The 21,665-nt window shown below is 44.4% G+C and overlaps 2 protein-coding genes across 11 annotated transcripts in view; one reads left to right on the plus strand and one right to left on the minus strand.

Annotated features, from left to right (window-relative positions):
* Positions 1-303: 303 nt before the first annotated feature.
* Positions 304-21,665, minus strand: part of ZNF207 (zinc finger protein 207) — a 72,690-nt gene continuing 51,328 nt past the window's right edge. For 5 of the 9 annotated variants that reach the window (XR_013347925.1, XR_013347924.1, XR_013347922.1 and 2 more), the window contains one exon: positions 304-5,395. The gene's annotated coding sequence lies outside the window, so the exon portion shown is untranslated. The remainder of the gene's footprint in view (positions 5,396-21,665) is intronic. The other 4 variants (XR_013347920.1, XR_013347919.1, XR_013347918.1 and 1 more) reach the window with 4 other exon arrangements.
* LOC144274689 (sterile alpha motif domain-containing protein 9-like) lies at positions 5,274-19,916 on the plus strand. Of its 2 annotated transcripts, none has more exons than XM_077833704.1 (4): positions 5,274-5,412; positions 5,635-5,880; positions 12,010-12,056; positions 12,451-19,916. In XM_077833704.1, exons 3-4 carry the CDS (start codon positions 12,053-12,055, stop codon positions 17,250-17,252), a joined length of 4,806 nt encoding a protein of 1,601 aa, XP_077689830.1. In that variant the 5' UTR covers positions 5,274-5,412; positions 5,635-5,880; positions 12,010-12,052; the 3' UTR covers positions 17,253-19,916. The 2 variants fall into 2 exon arrangements, with proteins under 2 accessions (XP_077689830.1, XP_077689829.1); XM_077833703.1 differs by having other exon boundaries at positions 5,635-5,841.

The raw sequence follows: 21,665 nt of genomic DNA on the forward strand, positions 1-21,665 counted from the left end.
TCAGGTACTCCTGTAATAGGAGCTATATAAGTACCTAAAATAGAACAATAAACAGATGTGCTCAGAGGCTAACTAAAATGATCTTTGTCTCAAGTATCCCCATCACTTCGTAAGGCCATAAGAAAAAACAATGAGTGAGCTCACACCAACATGGTGTCCATCAAAAACAGTCAGGGACAGATGTGGATTGGAGCCTGTTTGCCTGACATCTTCCACCTCCAGGAGCTAAAACAAAAGGTAAACACGAGAGTAGCATTGAGAGGTAGCCAATTTACAGAAGAATACATCACAAACAAGACTTGATTCTTGGAACACACACATATTTACTCTTACTAGAAGAGGTGGTGGTACAACAAACACAGGTAGAGTTGTTGTCTGTTTTTCATTCCCCTCTAGAGTTAGGCGGGGGCCATGTGAAGCAGTTTGTTTATGTACACAGGGATGTCCCTTAAGTCCTCCTGAGAGACCTTGATGGAACATTCATGGAGGCACCCTGCAATCCTCTCCTGAAGGATTCTTGGGACGGCAGCCTTATTTCTTCCTCCATAGACACTTCCCTACGCCACTCTGCGATGACTTCGTCAGGCACCATTGCAGGTAACAGGCTAGCAGCATATGGGCCCAGACGGCTTCGGGACACTAGCAGCAGCTTCTCTGTGCTTTTGTTACTCTCAGGAGCGAGATATCGGCTACAATCACCACCCCCTGTGGAAAACAGTGCCAGTATTCAGTGTCGTTGCCCTATATGTGTACCCATGGAAATAGGCTAAAATGTTATTGTTTCATACAACTGAACTATTCCTCCCACACCTCTGCTGGGCCATACTCACCATGGCTGGGACTAGCGATGGTGCTGGGCACAAGCACTCTGAAGCTGAAGTGTCAATAAGCATGTCTTGTTTAAAATTTAAGGGACCGAGTAAAGGGGGTTCCAAAACTTAACTTTTGCTTCCAGTTGTGACTATAGACATGATACCTGTGTGTGTCTTATCTGTAGCTGCTGCCATTGTGGCCTTGAGGGAGCCTTCCACCACACCCATGGAATCTCTGAGCCAAATGAGGAGACGAAAGAAGAGGATACTGGAGGACATATTCCCTGAGAGCCTGGAAGCTTGTGCTGCATCAAACCGTGAACAGAGGGGCCTGGAGTTCCCTCTTACTGCTGCATGGCCAGAGACGGAACGCCTGTTGGTGCTCTTAGCTTGCTATGTGTACTGTGTTTTCACTTGTTTTTTCCTTGTACGTAGTTTTTTTTGTTTTGTTTTTTTCTTTCTCTAGTTGTAATTAGTTATCCGTTCATAGTTGTTAGTTAGCGTTTTGGACTTTCCTTCCCTTTGCAGGACTCTTCCCCAGCCCGGGCACTATGCCCAGGCAAGACAGGTTTAAGTACTGCGCTTCGTGCCGTCACTCCTTCTCTGGGAGTGACTAGCACCAACGTTGCCTCCACTGCTTGGGCAAAAACCATATCGCCGCTTGCTGCTCCATTTGCTGATCGTTCCCGGCTTGGGAGCTTTGCCTCATGGAAGAAGCGATGCAGCTACATGCCCCTTCGGATCCAGTGCATTTAGTAATGTTGTATTACACCACTGTGGGTTTGGCTCTGCTGGCTACAGTCTCAAGCTCAACAGAGTGAAAGCTCCCTCTGCCACTTGTTTCAGATCTAGAGTCTCTAAGAACACATGAAGACTAAGGAAAGTAACACATACATTCACTAGAACAACTTCTTTAATAAAATTGCTAAAAGTTACCAACAATGAATATCCAAGCAGAGATAAATCCTACTATATCTATGCAGTTATTATAGCTATAGTCATACTCATATCCTCCTAGATAGTATGAGAGTTTGCTGGGTCTCTCATGGATTGATCATCGGTAGACGGAGGGTTCCTGCTGGAGTTTTTCCAGGGGGAGCTCAATTTTCCCAATCTGGGCACCCTCTTTTATAATGTGATTCTGACTATACCTCATATCCTGTGCATGTGTGTGAAAGTGTCAGCCTTCTTTTCCCTAATTGTATTGTGTCCCCTGAGAATATTGGGGTACCCTGTTTTCCATAGGTTGTGTATAGTTCCTTTTATGCTCAGCACTGACGCACAACCTGTATCCAGTGGTTAAGGAACATGTTTTAAAAAAAAAAAAAGTACCTTTAGGGCATTTTGTAATCTAAAATTAATCTTGCAGCTAATTTTTTGCAATACCACTCCTTGCTACAATTTTTAATCTTGTGGCATCAGGTTATTCTTCAGTCACTTACTTACATCAAGCATTTCTTAACTCTGACTAATCTAAACTCATACTGGCCTCAGGCTGTAGGCCTTGTGTTTCAGCCCTGCTTAGTTAGATACCTCATACAGATTTGTCTCTTCCAACTACTAACCAATCTTATACTTCTATAATCCTAACATTATACCACCCACAATAAATGAATGATAAAATAATTGGCTACAATTAGAAAGTCAATGGAGAGCTCCATTTTAGCACCTCCTTTTACTTACCCACCCACGCATTCCAGGTGGCAGCAGGGGCTGAATTCCTCCCACTACCACTCCATACTATGGGACAGGAAGGAAAACCACAGCTTCACCTACACTGGCCTGCGAGAGCCATGGTTGCTGTAGGGTAGCCGAAATGGCCATAAATGTTCTTTCCCCTTGTTAAATTCTTTTCTGTTCTTTTATTTCAGAAGTTTTTATTGTAGTTGGTTTTTAGTTGCAACATAGCACTTGTGCACTGGTTTGGGTACACAATAAAAATCTATTTTTTTGGAGACATGCATCTTTATTACTTCACAACATATGCTGTGAAATGGCTAAGGCTATTGAAAGCATGTTATTGTGCAGGCTGATGGAACGCAGAGGAGCAGTGACAAACTGTGTAATAATTATAAAGGTACAGCAAGCACCACAAAATTAATAGGTGCATTAATAAAGGTATACCAAGCACCATAATCAGCCCCCAAACAGTCTGGGCCAGGTAAAGTACAGGCCTCCACACCGCATTAAGGAAAGTCTCTTTCAATTTCAAGCACTTCCTCAGCCACATAGCACTGTGTTAAGCTCTTTTAAAGCTCTTGTATCTGACTGTTTGAACTCAGAGGCCCTCTGCCCTGGCTGCACCCTTCCCCCACCTTGCCTCACAGATCTCATGCAGGACACAACAGGCAGCTATAACCACTGGGATATCTTTGGTGTTCCTTACTAACAAGACTGGATCGGAATGACAGCATCCCTTCAGCTTACCAAAAGCATGTTCAACTGTCCTGCACCTGCTGACTGACTCTTTCCTTGGTGCTGTCGAGGTGGCTGGTGTGGAGTTTGATGAGTGAGGGGAGCAGGAGGTAGGCTGGGTCCCCTGGGATTACTGTTGCCATTTCAACACTGCCCTTGGTAACCCACAGGTCAGGAAAGAATGTCACTGTTTGCAGCTTTCTGAACAGCCCCTGTGTTCTTAAAGATATGCGCCTCATGCAATGTCTGTGACCAGCCAACGCAGATGTTGGTGAAGCATCCCTAGTGATCCACCAATGATTGCCTAACCATAGAAAAGCAGCCCTTCCTATGCATGCACACTGTGGCAAAGTGGGTTGGTTTCAAAATTGGGATACGTGTACCAGCTGTGGCCCCAGCTCAGTTCAGGAACCCCATTGCTGTGAATCCATCCATTATGTCCTGCATTTTACTGAGCGTCACAGATCTGCATAGCGGAAAGTGATGCATGGCCCTGCACACCTGCATGACAATGGTCCCCACTGAGGCTTTTCAAACTCCAAAATGATTGCCCACTGACCAGTAGCAATTGGGCATGGCAAGCTTCTGAGTCCCAACGCCCGTCTCGCCTGTCAGTGCAGCTGTCACGCTGGCATCCCTGCGCTGAAGGCCTGGCGTGAGCGCAGCGTCCCTGGCCTTTCCCTTCAGCCACTGCTCGTCAGCCCAAACCCACCTTACGCTGTGAGCCCCACCACGCTGCTCATGTCTCGGGCCCAGGCGTGGCACCCAGTCTACCGCTGCTCTGCGAATGCCACCAACCCCCCATGGAATTGGTTTTCGCTGTGGCCTACAGCAGCGTGTCCTCTGGGAGCCAGCGGGGTGGGGTGGGGGGGGGCCTGTGCAAGAAAAGCAAACATCTGCAGCGCCCAGAGGTTGGTGGGGTAAGCAGACCCGCTAGCTCCGGCCCCAAGTCACGCCTGTGGGCTGGGGGGGGGTCTTTAAACCCAGTTTAAAGTGCAGGCGCGTCCCCAACACAGTGACTGGCACCCAGTACAGGGCGGCCGCATGGCTCCCAGCCGGCGCGAGAGGAAGGGTAGCGAAGGACGCAGAAAAGCAGCAGCTTTAGGAGCAGCCAGGCGGGCGCGAGCCGAGCGCTGGGACCGGGCCAGGGGCCGGGTGCCGACCATACCCCGGGTCAGGCTCGGGAACAGGCGCAAGCGGGGCGCTGAGCAGCGGCTGGGAAGCGCGAGTGAAAGCCGCGGGGAGCTGGGGGGGGGGGGGCGGTCTTTTTAGCGCCATTTATTTTTAACTGCGTGGGGGAGGGCGTGACATGGACACCAGCTCGGCAGCCGCTTGTCTCGCTCCCCACCCGCCCTTCTGGGCGCGTCAGAGCCGGGCGAGCCCGCCGCCGCGGGGGTGCTGCCCAGCCCCGAGACCGGCTGCGAACCCGCGGCCGCCCCGCGGGTCCTCGCTCGGGGCACTCGGCGACGGGTGAGGCAGCCCCGGGCGCTGGAGCTGCAGGGGGCTTTGGGGAAGCGTCGCCCCCGCCCTGCCGGGGCAACTGCTGGGCGGCTCCCCGGGAAGAGTCACGCGGGGCCCGGCCCGGGGAATTCCAGCGCGGGGGGCCCCATTGCCAGAGGCGCCGAGCCCCGGCACGTCGTCCCCGGGGGCCCAGCCCGGGTCTCTCCCCGGTGCCTGGTCCCTGGCAGTCAAATGGCGGAACCGGGCACTGAGCACCGTGCCCGCCGGGGGGGGCGGGGTGTCCCCATCCTCTGCACCAGCCCTGGGCCTATGGGGCGAAATAGGGCTGTGCCCCGGGCTTTGCTGCAGGCTGGGATTTTCGGTGGGCCCGTGGGCTGCTGATGGTGACATTGGGGGCTGGGCTAAGGGCCATTAACCCCCCCCCCATTGGGCTGACCCTGACCCCCAGTTCGGGTGGTCTCTGGAGCCCATCCCCTCACCTGGCAAACAACCCACAAACGCCTCCATTTCCACGGTCGAGCTTTGCTGCCCCCTCGTGGCGAGCTTTAGCCAGGACTGTCAAAAATAACTTTCGTTTCCTCAAGTGCTCTGGCTGCCTTGTCAGCTCCCCTTGCACGGCCGCCGTGGAATTGACGTTCCCACTCTACTCCCGGGGAAGGGGTTTCACTGCATCAGGCCCCCCCACCGAGGGGCTGTGAAGCGCTCACCTAAAAAGAATTTTTTTGTAAGTATTTGTACAGCCTTGGAGTTGCTTTTGCAAAATAATTCGGGGGGGGGCGGTGATTGCATAGATAGCAGCTACTCATCGCTCTCTCACATCTGTTCCAGGGTCTTGCTGTTTACTTAAATGTGTGCATTTGTTTCCCATTCCTTTTTAAGCCCCTATCACCAATCTCTCCCCCCGTCCCAATAGCCCGCTGACCCTTCTCCCCTGTCTCCTTCACAGGAATTGGACCATCCTTCTCCAGTTCTATACTCACCTCTCCATCTACTCTCCATCAAAGTTATAGGACCAAGGGTTTCTCATCTCTCCAAAAACAAGGCTGGTTCAAATCAGGGGCCCTGCTTAACTTGCCTTTTTGCTGCAGGCTCTCTCTTTATTCACTCTAAGGATTCTTCTGCCTTTAAACCTGAATTCACATCCCTGAAGCAGGTAAGAGCCTGGAATTGCCACTAAGGAACTGGATCTCAGGTGTGTAGAAACCTTGCACTACAGGGTATTTGGCACCAGGAACAAGCTGAGATGTGAACTCATTTTTTACACAGACAGCACAGCCCCTTGTCTAAAATATAAGCCAGGGAAGTAGGGCTGGGACTGTATTTGATAGCTAACTATGCGTAGACTTTCTCAAGAAACCTGTGGAATTAACTGCCAAAACCCCTGGTTAAAGTGGCACTCAGGTTGCCTAGCACAGCCTCCTGCCCTTTCAACTTCCAGAAAGTTGAGTGCCCCCCATGCTTAAACCTCTGAAACCCAGGAAATGCAAAATGTTTAAGGGCTACCTCAGGGTGCGCTTGTATCTACAGGGCAGCACATATGGCTGTCACACCCACCAAGTCACTGGGGCGCTAAGGTGGTTTAACACTGCTGAGGTTGCTATTAAGTTGCATTGCTTTTGTTTGGTTTTGTTCCTTGGTTACAATGCAAAGTGGATGAAGCTGGAGTGTGTATTGTCTTATTTAGCCTAGCAAAGTTAAGGCTGAGGGGATAGGATTGCTGTCTGTGAAAACACCAGGGAGGGAGAAGGGATCTTTAAACTTGAGGACTGGTGTCTATAAACTGGCCATGAATACATTTAGACTGGAAATTAGAAGGTTTCTTACCACCAACAGAGGTCCTGGACCCCCCAACAGGAATAGCGGGAGCAAACAACCGTAATAGTTTTAAAATGGAACTTGATACTTTTATGAACAGGATTATACAATGGGGTGGCCTGTGCTAGCCAGGGACTGGCCTCAATGACCCAGATGGTCCCGTCCAGTCCTATGAATTGATTTTCAGTACCTGTTGGAGGTGTCAGAGTGCATTAGCACAGTCCTGTAGGCAGTATGAAGGCAATGAGGCATGGAGACGACTCTTCTCTTCTGATGTCTATGATTGTAAGGTTTTGGGTGGCTGGCTGTGTGCTTCTGCAACCTGAACTGTCACTAAAAGAAGGGGAAAATTTTTTCTAACAGTCTAGGCTTATCTGTATGGGCCATTTTAATCCAGCCCTTGAGCTCCCGCTGAGGAGCAGGGTTTGGGGCTTGCCCCACTCCGAGGCTCCAGTCAAGGAGCGTGGTGGTGGTGATGGGGCACTCCACACAGCTCCTGAAAGCAGCGGCATGGCCCTACCTGGCTCCTATGCATAGGGGCAGCCGGGGGCTCCACTCTGCACGCTGCCCCCGCCCCAAGCGCCACACCCACAGCTCCCATTGGCCGGGAACTGCAGCCAATGAGAGCTTCAGGGGTGGTGCCTGAGGACAGGGCAGCATGCACAGGCACCTGGCCGCGCCTCGGTGAAGGAGCCAGAGAAGAGACATGCCGCTGCTTCCAGGAGCTGCTTGAGGTAAGCGCCGCCCAGAGCCTGTGCCCCTGAGCCAACCCCGGACCTCAGCCCTTATCCCCCTCCCACCCTCCGAACCCCTCGATCCCAGCCTGCAGCACCCTCCTGCACCCCAAACCCCTCATCCCCAGCCCCACCCCAGAGTCCACACCTCCAGCTGGACCCTTCCCCTTGGAACACACTATAGCATACACCCCTCTGGTTGCACACTAAATCATCATCTAGCCAAGCCCTAAAACTCGCCATGGGATGCCAATCAGCCCCAATGATAATTTCTTCCTACCCATAGGCAAGCGTCTCGCAAATGAGAAAATGTATCCAGCTCACTCTCTTGAGATGAGCAGGAGGTTCTGTGATACAGGAGATTAGTCAAGGATTAAGTCCTGTCCATGTAGCACTATTTGAGAGGTGGACCCATTATCACTGTCGTTATCAATATTAATTTGGCTTCATTAACATGCCATGTTTGGCTAAGAAAGAGGTGGAATGGGGGAAATCTAAGGTGTTTTCCCAATTTTGCAAGCTACAGGCTGTTTGAGTGCAGCACTTGGGAGACAGGTTACTTAGCCCTGGTCCGCACTACAAACTGATGTTGCTATAACTATATCGTTCAGATTATAACTACGTCAGATCCACACCCCTGAGTGAGGCAGTTACACCAACCTAACTCCCGGTGTAGACAGCACGATCTCAGCAGAAGAGCTTCTCCCGTCAACATAGGTACCGTGTCCTGGTCAGGTGGAGTACCTATGCTGACAGGAGAAGCTCTCCCATTGATGTACATAGTGTCTTCAGAAAGAAAAGGAGTACTTGTGGCACCTTAGAGACTAACGAATTTATTTGAGCATGAGCTTTCGTGAGCTACAGCTCACTTCATCAGATGCATACCGTGGAAACTGCAGCAGACTCTATATATACACAGAGAATATGAAACAATACCTCCTCCCACCCCACTGTCCTGCTGGTAATAGCTTATCTAAAAGCCATTTCCAGCACAAATCCAGGTTTTCTCACCCTCCACCCCCCCACACAAATTCACTCTCCTGCTGGTGATAGCCCATCCAAAGTGACAACTCTTTACACAATGTGCATGATAATGAAGTTAGGCCATTTCCTGCACAAATCCAGGTTCTCTCACTCCCTCACCCCCCTCCAAAAACCCACCCCCATACACACACAAACTCACTCTCCTGCTGGTAATAGCTCATCCAAACTGGCCACTCTCCAAGTTTAAATCCAAGTTAAACCAGAACATCGGGGGGGGGGTAGGAAAAAACAAGAGGAAATAGGCTACCTTGCATAATGACTTAGCCACTCCCAGTCTCTATTTAAGCCTAAATTAATAGTATCCAATTTGCAAATGAATTCCAATTCAGCAGTTTCTCGCTGGAGTCTGGATTTGAAGTTTTTTTGTTTTAAGATAGCGACCTTCATGTCTGTGATTGCGTGACCAGAGAGATTGAAGTGTTCTCCGACTGGTTTATGAATGTTATAATTCTTGACATCTGATTTGTGTCCATTTATTCTTTTACGTAGAGACTGTCCAGTTTGACCAATGTACATGGCAGAGGGGCATTGCTGGCACATGATGGCATAAATCACATTGGTGGATGTGCAGGTGAACGAGCCTCTGATAGTGTGGCTGATGTTATTAGGCCCTGTGATGGTGTCCCCTGAATAGATATGTGGGCACAATTGGCAACGGGCTTTGTTGCAAGGATAAGTTCCTGGGTTAGTGGTTCTGTTGTGTGGTATGTGGTTGTTGGTGAGTATTTGCTTCAGGTTGCGGGGCTGTCTGTAGGCAAGGACTGGCCTGTCTCCCAAGATTTGTGAGAGTGTTGGGTCATCCTTTAGGATAGGTTGTAGATCCTTAATAATGCGTTGGAGGGGTTTTAGTTGGGGGCTGAAGGTGACGGCTAGTGGCGTTCTGTTATTTTCTTTGTTAGGCCTGTCCTGTAGTAGGTAACTTCTGGGAACTCTTCTGGCTCTATCAATCTGTTTCTTTACTTCCGCAGGTGGGTATTGTAGTTGTAAGAAAGCTTGACAGAGATCTTGTAGGTGTTTGTCTCTGTCTGAGGGGTTGGAGCAAATGCGGTTGTATCGCAGAGCTTGGCTGTAGACGATGGATCGTGTGGTGTGGTCAGGGTGAAAGCTGGAGGCATGCAGGTAGGAATAGCGGTCAGTAGGTTTCCGGTATAGGGTGGTGTTTATGTGACCATTGTTTATTAGCACTGTAGTGTCCAGGAAGTGTATCTCTTGTGTGGACTGGACCAGGCTGAGGTTGGTGGTGGGATGGAAATTGTTGAAATCATGGTGGAATTCCTCAAGGGCTTCTTTTCCATGGGTCCAGATGATGAAGATGTCATCAATATAGCGCAAGTAGAGTAGGGGCTTTAGGGGACGAGAGCTGAGGAAGCGTTGTTCTAAATCAGCCATAAAAATGTTGGCATACTGTGGGGCCATGCGGGTACCCATAGCAGTGCCGCTGATCTGAAGGTATACATTGTCCCCAAATGTGAAATAGTTATGGGTAAGGACAAAGTCACAAAGTTCAGCCACCAGGTTAGCCGTGACATTATCGGGGATCCCACCACCAACCTCAGCCTGGTCCAGTCCACACAAGAGATACACTTCCTGGACACTACAGTGCTAATAAACAATGGTCACATAAACACCACCCTATACCGGAAACCTACTGACCGCTATTCCTACCTGCATGCCTCCAGCTTTCACCCTGACCACACCACACGATCCATCGTCTACAGCCAAGCTCTGCGATACAACCGCATTTGCTCCAACCCCTCAGACAGAGACAAACACCTACAAGATCTCTGTCAAGCTTTCTTACAACTACAATACCCACCTGCGGAAGTAAAGAAACAGATTGATAGAGCCAGAAGAGTTCCCAGAAGTTACCTACTACAGGACAGGCCTAACAAAGAAAATAACAGAACGCCACTAGCCGTCACCTTCAGCCCCCAACTAAAACCCCTCCAACGCATTATTAAGGATCTACAACCTATCCTAAAGGATGACCCAACACTCTCACAAATCTTGGGAGACAGGCCAGTCCTTGCCTACAGACAGCCCCGCAACCTGAAGCAAATACTCACCAACAACCACATACCACACAACAGAACCACTAACCCAGGAACTTATCCTTGCAACAAAGCCCGTTGCCAATTGTGCCCACATATCTATTCAGGGGACACCATCACAGGGCCTAATAACATCAGCCACACTATCAGAGGCTCGTTCACCTGCACATCCACCAATGTGATTTATGCCATCATGTGCCAGCAATGCCCCTCTGCCATGTACATTGGTCAAACTGGACAGTCTCTACGTAAAAGAATAAATGGACACAAATCAGATGTCAAGAATTATAACATTCATAAACCAGTCGGAGAACACTTCAATCTCTCTGGTCACGCAATCACAGACATGAAGGTCGCTATCTTAAAACAAAAAAACTTCAAATCCAGACTCCAGCGAGAAACTGCTGAATTGGAATTCATTTGCAAATTGGATACTATTAATTTAGGCTTAAATAGAGACTGGGAGTGGCTAAGTCATTATGCAAGGTAGCCTATTTCCTCTTGTTTTTTCCTACCCCCCCCCCGATGTTCTGGTTTAACTTGGATTTAAACTTGGAGAGTGGCCAGTTTGGATGAGCTATTACCAGCAGGAGAGTGAGTTTGTGTGTGTATGGGGGTGGGTTTTTGGAGGGGGGTGAGGGAGTGAGAGAACCTGGATTTGTGCAGGAAATGGCCTAACTTCATTATCATGCACATTGTGTAAAGAGTTGTCACTTTGGATGGGCTATCACCAGCAGGAGAGTGAATTTGTGTGGGGGGGTGGAGGGTGAGAAAACCTGGATTTGTGCTGGAAATGGCTTTTAGATAAGCTATTACCAGCAGGACAGTGGGGTGGGAGGAGGTATTGTTTCATATTCTCTGTGTATATATAGAGTCTGCTGCAGTTTCCACGGTATGCATCTGATGAAGTGAGCTGTAGCTCACGAAAGCTCATGCTCAAATAAATTCGTTAGTCTCTAAGGTGCCACAAGTACTCCTTTTCTTTCTGCGAATACAGACTAACACGGCTGTTACTCTGAATAGTGTCTTCAGTAAGAGCTACAGTGGCAGGCTGCAGTGCTGTAAGTATAGACAAGCCCTCAGGGAAACAAGGTGGGTGAGGTTGTATCTTTTATTGGACCAACTTCTGTTGGTGAGAGAGACAAGTTTTCAAGCTTACACAGAGCTCTTCATGTCTTGGAAACTTAACCAGAGTGTCACAGCTAAATACAAGATGAAATAGATTGTTTAGCATAAGTAGTTAACCCATATTTCAAGGTATCATTCAAGGTGAAATGGCCTGTTAAGGCCTCTCCAGTCAAAGGGGGGAAAGGGGAGGGAGGAAACAGCTGGAGGGGAGTTAGTGGGTTATAGATTGTTGTAATGAGCATTAAATCCAGTGTCTCTATTCAGCCCATGATTTTTAGTGTCTAGAGAGTTATGAATTTAAGCTCCCAAATTCATGACTAATGAGTTATGTTATTTTCTATGCATTACTGGATTTATTTTCCACCACTTTTATGTCAGACTATGAAAAGCAGAGTGCTAGATGGCAATCCAAGATTTTGAAAATGAAGAAATAATGTACATAAAAAGACAAATGGTGCAAAAAATTAATTACAGTATAGATAGAGTAAATCTGGATTACGTGGAAACGATTTTCTGAAACACATGTATGTATGTTTTCTTCTACTTTAGATCTTCATTTATCAGCAGGGGGATAAACCCACTTCAAGAGAAAATGGGTATGTACCTTGCTTTTAAGATATTTCCCCATAATTATTTTTAAACATATAAGTACAAGTAAATGGTCCACTGTATGGTACACAACTGTGAATCCTCTCAACAGCCCTGCAAGGTGGGTAAATAGGTATTATTCCCATTTTACAGATTGGGAAACTCAGACCCACAATGGCTCAGTGACTTGCCCAAGACTAGACAGCAAATGAGTGAGAGTTGGAATCAGAATGTAGGAGTTCCTGATCCCCAGTTTTATACTCAATCCACCAACATGCGCATGCTCGCTCTCAAGGAGGATTATAACTACAAGAACACAGCATACTGAATTGCTCAGGGTGACCTCACGTTTTTTCTGATTTATTATTATTTATTTTTTATTAAAACTTATTTTATTCTTAGACTACAAAACGTTGCCTTTGGCTGAATGGAATGAGTGTCACGTCAGAGACTGGCTAGAGTCCATTGGAATAAAAGAAGAATATGTGAAAAAGCTATGGGAGGAAGAAGTAACAGGTCCAGTGCTTAGAAAAATAGATGAATCTTTTCTCAAAAGCATTGGTATGAAAAAAGGCCAAATCCATGTACTTATATGTGAAAGAAATGAACTTTTGGAATGTTTGAACAAAAAAGCAGGTATAGGGCAAGCAGATAATCCCAGTTTTAAGACTCCAGAAATCTTGAGTGGCACTGGTAGAACAACTAATGCTCAGGAGAAAAAAATGAAAATCAGGAATTCTAACATGCCTACAACAGCTAATGTACCAGCTGAAAAGAGAGAGTGTAGCTTGAAGAACATCCAAATCACACGGCCTAAAAATGTACCAAGTTCTCAAGTAACATTTCAACAGCATGCAGCTTCCGAAACAGACATCTCTGGTCCACTAGAAGAGTCTAGCAGGGAAGACGCAGAAAAATCAGTGTCTACTTTTGGCAGGACAGAAAATGGAAAAAGTCATTCAATGCATAAAAAAAGAGTTGAAGCTTTAACTCTGAGCAGATTTCGACCATTTGGCACTCAAGATATTAATTTTAAGTATGTGAAAAACACAGTCCTTTCTCCTGAAACAGGAGTCATTGATTTGATCACCCCTTGCCATGAATACAAATCCTTTGCAATTGCTGCGGAACTAGACAGACCACTGCTTGAAGCAAAGTTTGCCTTTGAAGTGATTCGATTTGGCTCAGCCTGCATGAATATCCGAAGTAATGGAACGATACACTTTGGTGTCATGGACAGGTTTGAAGGTGACAAAGATTATGAACATGGGCAGATAATAGGTGTGCCAGTCAGACACAGAGACATCTATGTTGATGCATTGGATAAAAACATTGCAAAATGTTTCAATGCATCTGACCAAGAAGCTGCAAGAATATGCATTCACCCTCCTGTTTTTATTGAAGTGATTGAGAAGGACATTCAAGACCAACGCTTTGTGGTGGAGGTTGACATTGAACCATCATCCAGTACAGTGAAGGGGAAGATTTTTCAAGTACGCTTACCTAGATTTAATGAAAACAGCAATAAGACAATATGTGAAAAAAATTCAGTTCTCTATCAAAGACTTAAGGCCAATTCTGAACCTCTAAAGAATGAAGAACAGTTAGTGGATTTTATTCAGAGTTTACAAGAGAGGGATATTAGAAGAGAAATGGCTGAGTCCTCCAGTAATGAAGACCTCATAGAAACTTCACAAGATTTAGGGCGTAAGTTATTAGTCCTATTAAATGATGGCAAGAACTATATAGATGACTACCTGAGTTACATCCTTGTCACAAACAGATGCAGAAAGGAAGATCTTAAGTCTGTCAACTTTTTAATGCGCATTAATATTTTCTGTGTGTTTGATTTTGATGAGGATTCCAATGTGTCAGGTTTATATGCCAAGTACAAAGAGCATCATGCAACACATTCGCATTTTTTGCAAAATTATGCCAATGAAAGCAAGATGAACACCACTGAATTTAAAAAACATTTGGGCCTAGATGTTTACACCAGCTGGATATTTTGCAATGGACGCAGTGACTTCCTTGGTGATGAAAAACCTTGTGATGAAAATACTTGGATTAGAACTAAAAAGAAATATCTTAAGAAAGCCATTTCTTTTATCTGTGATGAAATCCTTCCAAAGGGATCTTTTGTGGTACTTTTCCTACTATCATCACCTGTGGAGAAGCCAATTGTAGACACCTTCCAGGAATTCTATACAGAAATGAATGGTATGGATTATATCATGTGCATTGCAGAGTCCAAAGAAAATTATGAGAAGTGGGCTAACCTAGCTCAGGCATCTTGTAGCATTGAGACATTAGAACAGAGGAGCATTGTGGGCATGAAGCTAAGTCACGTAGATGCCACTATTCAAAACATGATGCCATCTACAGTATGTCCCAGACGTTTACCAGTTTCCACAAGAGGTCTGTGTGTGCTTCCAACACTGGAAGAAGAGAAAATGTTTTCCCTTGAAATACTGTGTACAAATCAATGTGATGATATCAAACTGGATCTTCTGAGCACAAAAGAAATACAAGAGATAGAACAAACATTTTACCAAGGTAGAAAAGTCAGCTGGAAAAATTTCTGGCTTGCTGATAAAGGGGGCTGTGGAGATGTCATTGAACGTGATGCCTGCAGAGATGTTCATAAAATCTTAGATGGTATTTTGCACGAGAACAGAATCAGGTGGTCTGTGACTAAACTACAAATATTTCATCAACCTGGAAGTGGAGGAAGCACCATTGCAAGGCAAGTACTATGGAAAAGAAGAAAGGATTTAAGATGTGCTGTGGTCAGATCTTCATATCCAGTTGCAACTGTCTCCCAACATGCAGTTAATTTTAGAGAATATGATGAAAATGACATGAAGAATTCTCTCCCAGTCCTCCTCCTTGTTGAAGACTACGATGAAGATTATCTAGATGAATTAAAGAATGATTTAATGGATGCAATGGCAGCTCGAAGAGGTCATTCATCCAAGCCTTGTTTCATCCTCATGGGCTGTAAACGATCTAATGTCCCTGAAAAGCTTTGCAAAGCTTCTCCCCTCGATACAGTTGCTGTCACTCACAAACTCTCAGACCAAGAGAAACACCTGTTTAAAACCAAAATTGAAAAGCTTGAAGAGCAGAAAGACTTCAAGCCTGAATTTATGATTACGTTTGTCTTGATGAGTAAGGAGTTTAAGGAAACATATGTCACAGAGTTTGTAGAGCACTGGAAGGAAGGCATAGACCTTTCCTCCCCTGTTACTAGGTTGATGAAGTATGTTGCTTTGCTCAATTCCTATGTACATGGTTCATATATTTCATTATCACACTGTGAAGCTTTTCTAGGGCTCGGGGCATATACAGAAAAGAGAGAGTATGATTTCAAAAACAACTTAAGTGAACAGGCAAGACTTATTTTCATTGAATTAAGAGCAAATACCACCTATATTTCATGTGTTCAAATAATACATCACCTGGTTGCTAAGGAAATTCTGCATCAACTCTCAGGAAGTGAGCCTCAAAGTCAAATTGCAATGAATCTTCTCCAGGAAAAAATGCTTTTTCAGCACAGATTTGGACGGGAAGAGTTCATAAAATTCATCAGAGATCTGTTCATACGACGTGACAAGAAAAGCAGGGGAGACAATACTGACAGCCTCTTCTCTCCATTCATTGAGCATGTCTGTAAGGTTGAAAACTGTGAAAAAGCTATAGAGGTTTTAAAAACTGCATACGAATGCCTGGGAAAAGATGCCTACTTTGCCCAGCAGCTTGCTCGACTGCATTACCATCATGAGAAATTTGAGGATGCAGAATATTGGGCAGGGGTAGCCAAATCTCATTTGCCTTATGATTCTTTTATTTTGGATACAGAAGGTCAAGTGTACAGGAAATGGTTTAGTTCTACTGTGGACAAAGAGACAGATGGGGCCACGCCTGGTGAAGTCATTGAGATGATAGAAATTGCCCTTAAAGCTATGAAATGCTTCAGGGCTGCACAACAGGCTGCAAAGTCAGAGATCGACAACATGAACAATGCTGGATATTTTGGAGAGGTTGAAGTGGGATGTCGTCTACTAAAATTTCTGTCTACACTTGAGGTATTTCCCAGAAACACACAAGGGGAACATCCTGAGCTTGTGCGTTATTTGCTAACAGACTACATTCCTGAGGAAATTAAAAAACCCTGGGGAAAGCTTCACAGTTGTTTAAAAGGCTTACGCCAGAAAATTTATAATGCTCTGGAATGGATTTCAGAAGACCTAAGTTACTTCCAAACAGATAAAAACCAGAACAAAGAAAATGAGGCAGAGGAGAAGGAAGAGCAAGTTTACAATCCCAGAAAGTGGTTGAAAAGACAGTCTGAGGTGTATGCTAAGTTCTTTACCTCAGAGTATCCTATGGGAGAAAACAAAGCCGGACCTGAAACCCAACTCGTCAGACGTATGAACATTTATAAGTATGGTGGTGGCAGCGTCACTACCATGCTTTCATTGTTTTCAGATTCAAAGGATGAGAGGTCAGTTAAGAAGCTAGAAAAAATAATTAGCTTATATGCAGAAGACCCACAGAAAGGAAGCTTGGAGGACATTGATCTCATCAATTATATTTTGTGTCACATCACACTAGCATGTTTATCTCCTGGATCTTCCAAACTTCTTCCTTTTGAAACACTTAGAGAACTCAGCAATAGATTCTTTAAACAGAGAAGAACAGCATTTCCAGCAAGTGCCCATTTTTTGCTCACCTTACTGTACTGGCCAGATGATGCATTAGACAGAGAATCTAATCTGGATAAAAATGATATTCTCATAGGTGCTCTTCAGTCCATGAAGCACTTGTATGACATCAAGATGAAAAACGTTGCTCCAAGAAAAAAGAGAATCTACACACATTTTTTCCTGGGAAAAGGCAATGGTCTAGGAAAGTTTGTACACAAGACTAGGATTGATAAATTAATTGATGGCTCCCTAAATGAACGACGAATGAAGTGGCTACATGGAGATGTATGGAAAATAGGCAAAGTTCATAGTGTCTTAAAAAGAGTGAATGGCTGGACAGAAAAGGGGAAAGTATGTGCACGGGGTCATGTTGGGCAGATTCATATTTTGCCTTTACATTTTGATTCAGTGCCTCCAGGAAATGAAAATGTGACATTTTATTTAGGATTTTCATTTAGTGGGCTCGTTGCCTATGACATTCAGGTAAAAAAATAAAACAATTTGCTCCAAAAAATAAGGTACTTAGTGCATTAAGTTGAAATTCCCACTAGACTCAAAACATTGCAAGGTATTAAAGTTTTTTTCCTGTTATGTTCTGAAAAGAACATAACAGGAAAAAAAAAAGTCCACTGTCCAAAATGAGAACTAAATCTTTCTCTTAGAGCAAGTACAACTCTGACATAGTGTCATTAGTATCAACTGCCATATGCAATTTTCAAGTCATTGTTTTGTATCTGAATACTTTGTTTCAATGTAGCTGTCATGATTCAATTCCCCCTTAGGAAATTTTTAAGTTATTGTCTTTTGGAAAGGATGAAGAAAACTGGATATTCAACATAGAGAGGCTTCATCCTTTATTTATATAAAACTGAAATGATATGTAAGTTTTCATATCAATAACACAAACTTAGAAACAAAATATGACCCAGCACTTATAAGAAGAAGAGTAGTGATGGAGCTGCTCCAAAATCTTGAATGCTAGGAAACCCTTTAAAATCTGTAATCATGGTGACTGAACTATTTTTGGTCATAGATTCATAGAAGATTAGGGTTGGAAGAGACCTCAGGATGTCAGCTAGTCCAACCCCCTGCTCAAAGCAAGTCCAACACCAAGTAAATCATCCCAGCCAGGGCTTTGTCAAGCTGGGCCTTAAAAACCTCTAAGGACGGCGATTCCACCACCTCCCTAGGTAACCCATTCCAGTGCTCCAGAACCCTCCTAGTGAAAAAGTTTTTCCTAATATCCAACCTAGACCTCCCCCACTGTAACTTGTTCTGTCATCTGCCATCACTGAGAACAGCCTATCTCCATCTTCTTTGGAATCCCCCCTTCAGGTAGTTGAAGGCTGCTATCAAATCCCCCCCTCACTCTTCTGAAGACTAAATAAACCCAGTTCCCTCAACCTCTCCTCATAACTCATATGCCCCAGCCCCCTTTGCTTTTAAAATTAGTTTGCTTCATCAGTTAAGAAAGAGCAGCAGATTATTATTGCAGTCCTTGCTTTCAACTATGTGCAGGCAACTGGCTGGAATAAATGGAACCTATTAATATGCTTTTTAGATTGCCTTACATCTGTATTAGTTCCTTTCACCCACTAGTAAAATAATGTAGTTATATTTAAGAGTTTAACAGCAGCAGTGTTCAACAACAGATAAAAGAGAAAGTAAAGAAGAATCCTGTATCTGATATTAACATCTAGTGGAATTTCAGGAGGCGGACTGAATGGAACTGGAATTTAAGTAGGTCTAACAACTCTGTTGTAACCCCCTCTAACTCCTATGCAGAATATCCTGGGAACTGTAATGGTCATGTATAGTCAAGTTTTGTTGTTGGGTTTTTTTGTGGTGTTTGAAAGCCCAAAAGAAAGTAAGTAATTGTTTATCAATATGGAGCCAAATTCACCACCAGACTGAACATGTACCAACTTAAGTGACATCAATACTAGTCTTTACTGCAGTATGTGGACAGCAGATTCCACAGTAGTTAATACAGGTAATTAATTTTCCTTTTTTGACTTAGTAAATGAATTATTGGCAGATACAATCTTGGCTGTAATTAATTGCAACCTATAATTTGGTTTTGATCTTTTCAGGGAAAGTAAGAGGGAAGATTATATTTTAAGGTGACCCATATAAAGTACTTATGTATATTACCATATATAGATAGGTATATTATCATGCTATTTATAGTATAAGGAAAAAGCTAGCAGTATGGTGATCATATACAGATTAATGGTGTATGTCTTTTTTAATCTGTATTTATAAGTATTTTAACATTTTATAATTTTGGATTTAGTTTTAAGTTTTATTGTGATACTTATTGGTTTTTGCAGATTGGCCCACAGCTAAGTCATGGAATCATAAAAATGTAGAGCTGGAAGGGACCTTGAGAGGCCATCTACTCCAACCACCCATGCTGAGGCAGGACCAAGTAAACCTAGACCATCCCTGGCAGGTGTTTGTCCAACTTGTTCTTAAAAACCTCCAATAATGGGGATTCCACAGCCTCCCTTGGAATCCTATTCCAGAGCTTAATTACTCCTATAGTTAGAAAGGTTTTCTTAATATCTAACCTAAATCTCCATTGGTGCAGTTTAAGCCCGTTGCTTCTTGTTCTACCTCCATTGGACATGGAGAACAATTGATAGCTATTAATAAACTATCTCTACCATACCAGTTATGTATATTACTATAGTACCATAACTATTCAGCACACTTCATCCGTTGTATAGTACCAGGCACACTAGCTGTGAAAGTTATCTGTATTAAATAACCAAATTCAATAAAGCAACAAAACATCTGTTGATTTTGGAGAGGAGAAATATAATAGTTTGAAGATTTTTTTTTTTAAAAAAGAGAAGCATCATTACAATTTTACGAAGTTTGTCTATGGTAAGAAACTAAACTGAAGAAGTTCTAACACTGTGGAAGGCTAAATTCTTTAAGAAACTGTACTGCTTATTGTTACATCCTCCTGTTACTTAGTTTTAGGATTTACATGTATACTGATTTCCTAATGTAATCTGTTTGAACATACAGTTTTTATATTTTAACTTATTAATTTTGAAAAGACAAACACTGAGCACAAGTATCTTAATTGTACTGATTCATTGTCTGTTTTTATTGCACTTACTACAATACAGTGACTTCTATAAAGAATTCTTGGAGTTTGCATTTTGCTTCTTTCACAATTATTGCATTGTTACTACCTCACAAACATCCATGGAAGACTAAAATATCACTTGCTGTTAGTTTGACAAAAGAACCCTTTAACAGAAACCTAATTTGAGCTCTCTCTCACAGATATAAGACAGAGGGTAGTTAGATGAAAGGTTTCCCTAGAAAGGATTCAGAGTAACAGCCGTGTTAGTCTGTATTCGCAAAAAGAAAAGGAGTACTTGTGGCACCTTAGAGACTAAAGGATGTTAGAGATACTCATTGACTAGGTACAACTAGTTAATATAAAAGTAGCTGAAAACTAAGCTCCTATTTTCCTATAAGCACTGATGAAGCCCAACTCCTCTGCTCAAAGTTTGGAAGAAGAAAGCTACAAAATGGGGATTGTTACAAAGGGCTTTTTAAAATTCATCTTATTTAATTTTACCTTACTATAAAAACCCATGCTGCATGCTTCTCCCTGCCTCCCACTGCCAAACAGCCACAAAGTGTTCCATGTTATTTAAACTGTAGAAATCGATTTAAATTCTCTTGGTAGAGACTTGAAAGGGTTAAACAGTTGGAGACTTGGAAGTTCTGGTGAATTTGTCTACAAGTCTGGGAGAGAGATAAGTCACTGTACACAGGTGCAGTAAGTCTGCTACTAAATATGCTCTGGGCCATTAAGGGGGCTTTTTGTGTCACTGTAGCCATATCCTCCCTGCCTGATCATCTTCATGACTTTGGGTATCAGGAGAAAGGCATAAAGTCGACCTTGAGACCAAGACACGCAGTAAGTATTCTGGAGGGACCCTGGCTGGCACCTGCTCTGGAACAGAAGAGAGGGTATTTGTTATTCTTGTTGGTGTTCAATAGATTTATTGTGGGGAAGGCCTATCTCTAAGAATGGAGTCCTTCAGCTACCAACCCTGACTGGCTGAGTACTGTCCATTAAGGTAATCTGTGAGACCGCTGTTTGTTCTTCTTCAATTGATTGCACATGTCCATTCCACTATAGGTGTACACGCATCCTGTACAAAGATATTGGACATTTTCCCCCCTCAGCAGTACCCAAACGGGTGGCGTGAATGCCCTGTTGCCACACACCACTGTGTGCTGGTGTAAGAGAGCAGAGCTTCCCTCAACCCACCAGAGTTCCTTCTTACCACCAGTGACAGTCGTCGGAGCGATCCAGGCTTGTTAATTCAAGTGCTTCCCTCACTCCTTTCTACATATAGATCCTGTTTGTTGTAAAATAGTAGTTTGTTAGTTTTAGACAGTTTTAGTGCTAATTTTCTGGTTTTGATCTCTTTTTGACTCCTTTTTTTCTCTTGGTACCAGAATGGTGCATCATTCATTGGGGTTTAAGTCCTGCTGAATCTGTATGAAACCCATGCTGGTCAGTGACCTGCACCCAGCCTGCTTAAAACGTTAGTGACAAATGTTACACTTGCAAAGCGTTCAAGCCTCACTCAAGAAAAAAGATAGGCCGGTGAGGGTTAAGTGCTTCCTTATGGAGGCAGCATTTCACTCCCCTCAGAGGTGTCACATGGGGAAGGCGCCCCAAATACATCAGCTTCAGTGCAGAACCACTGGAGGCGTCTGTGGCTCCTTGGGACTGTTCCTTGGTACTAAAGAAAAAGCTTAGGCCTTCTGAAGGTTCAGTTCCTCTCTTGACCATAGGTGCCGACTTCACCGCTTTCCCCTGGGTGCCTGACCCTGCCTCTGCTCTCACTCCATCCCTTCCATATG

The sequence above is a fragment of the Eretmochelys imbricata genome, chromosome 14, assembly GCF_965152235.1.
Source record: "Eretmochelys imbricata isolate rEreImb1 chromosome 14, rEreImb1.hap1, whole genome shotgun sequence".
Lineage (NCBI taxonomy): Eukaryota > Metazoa > Chordata > Testudines > Cheloniidae > Eretmochelys > Eretmochelys imbricata.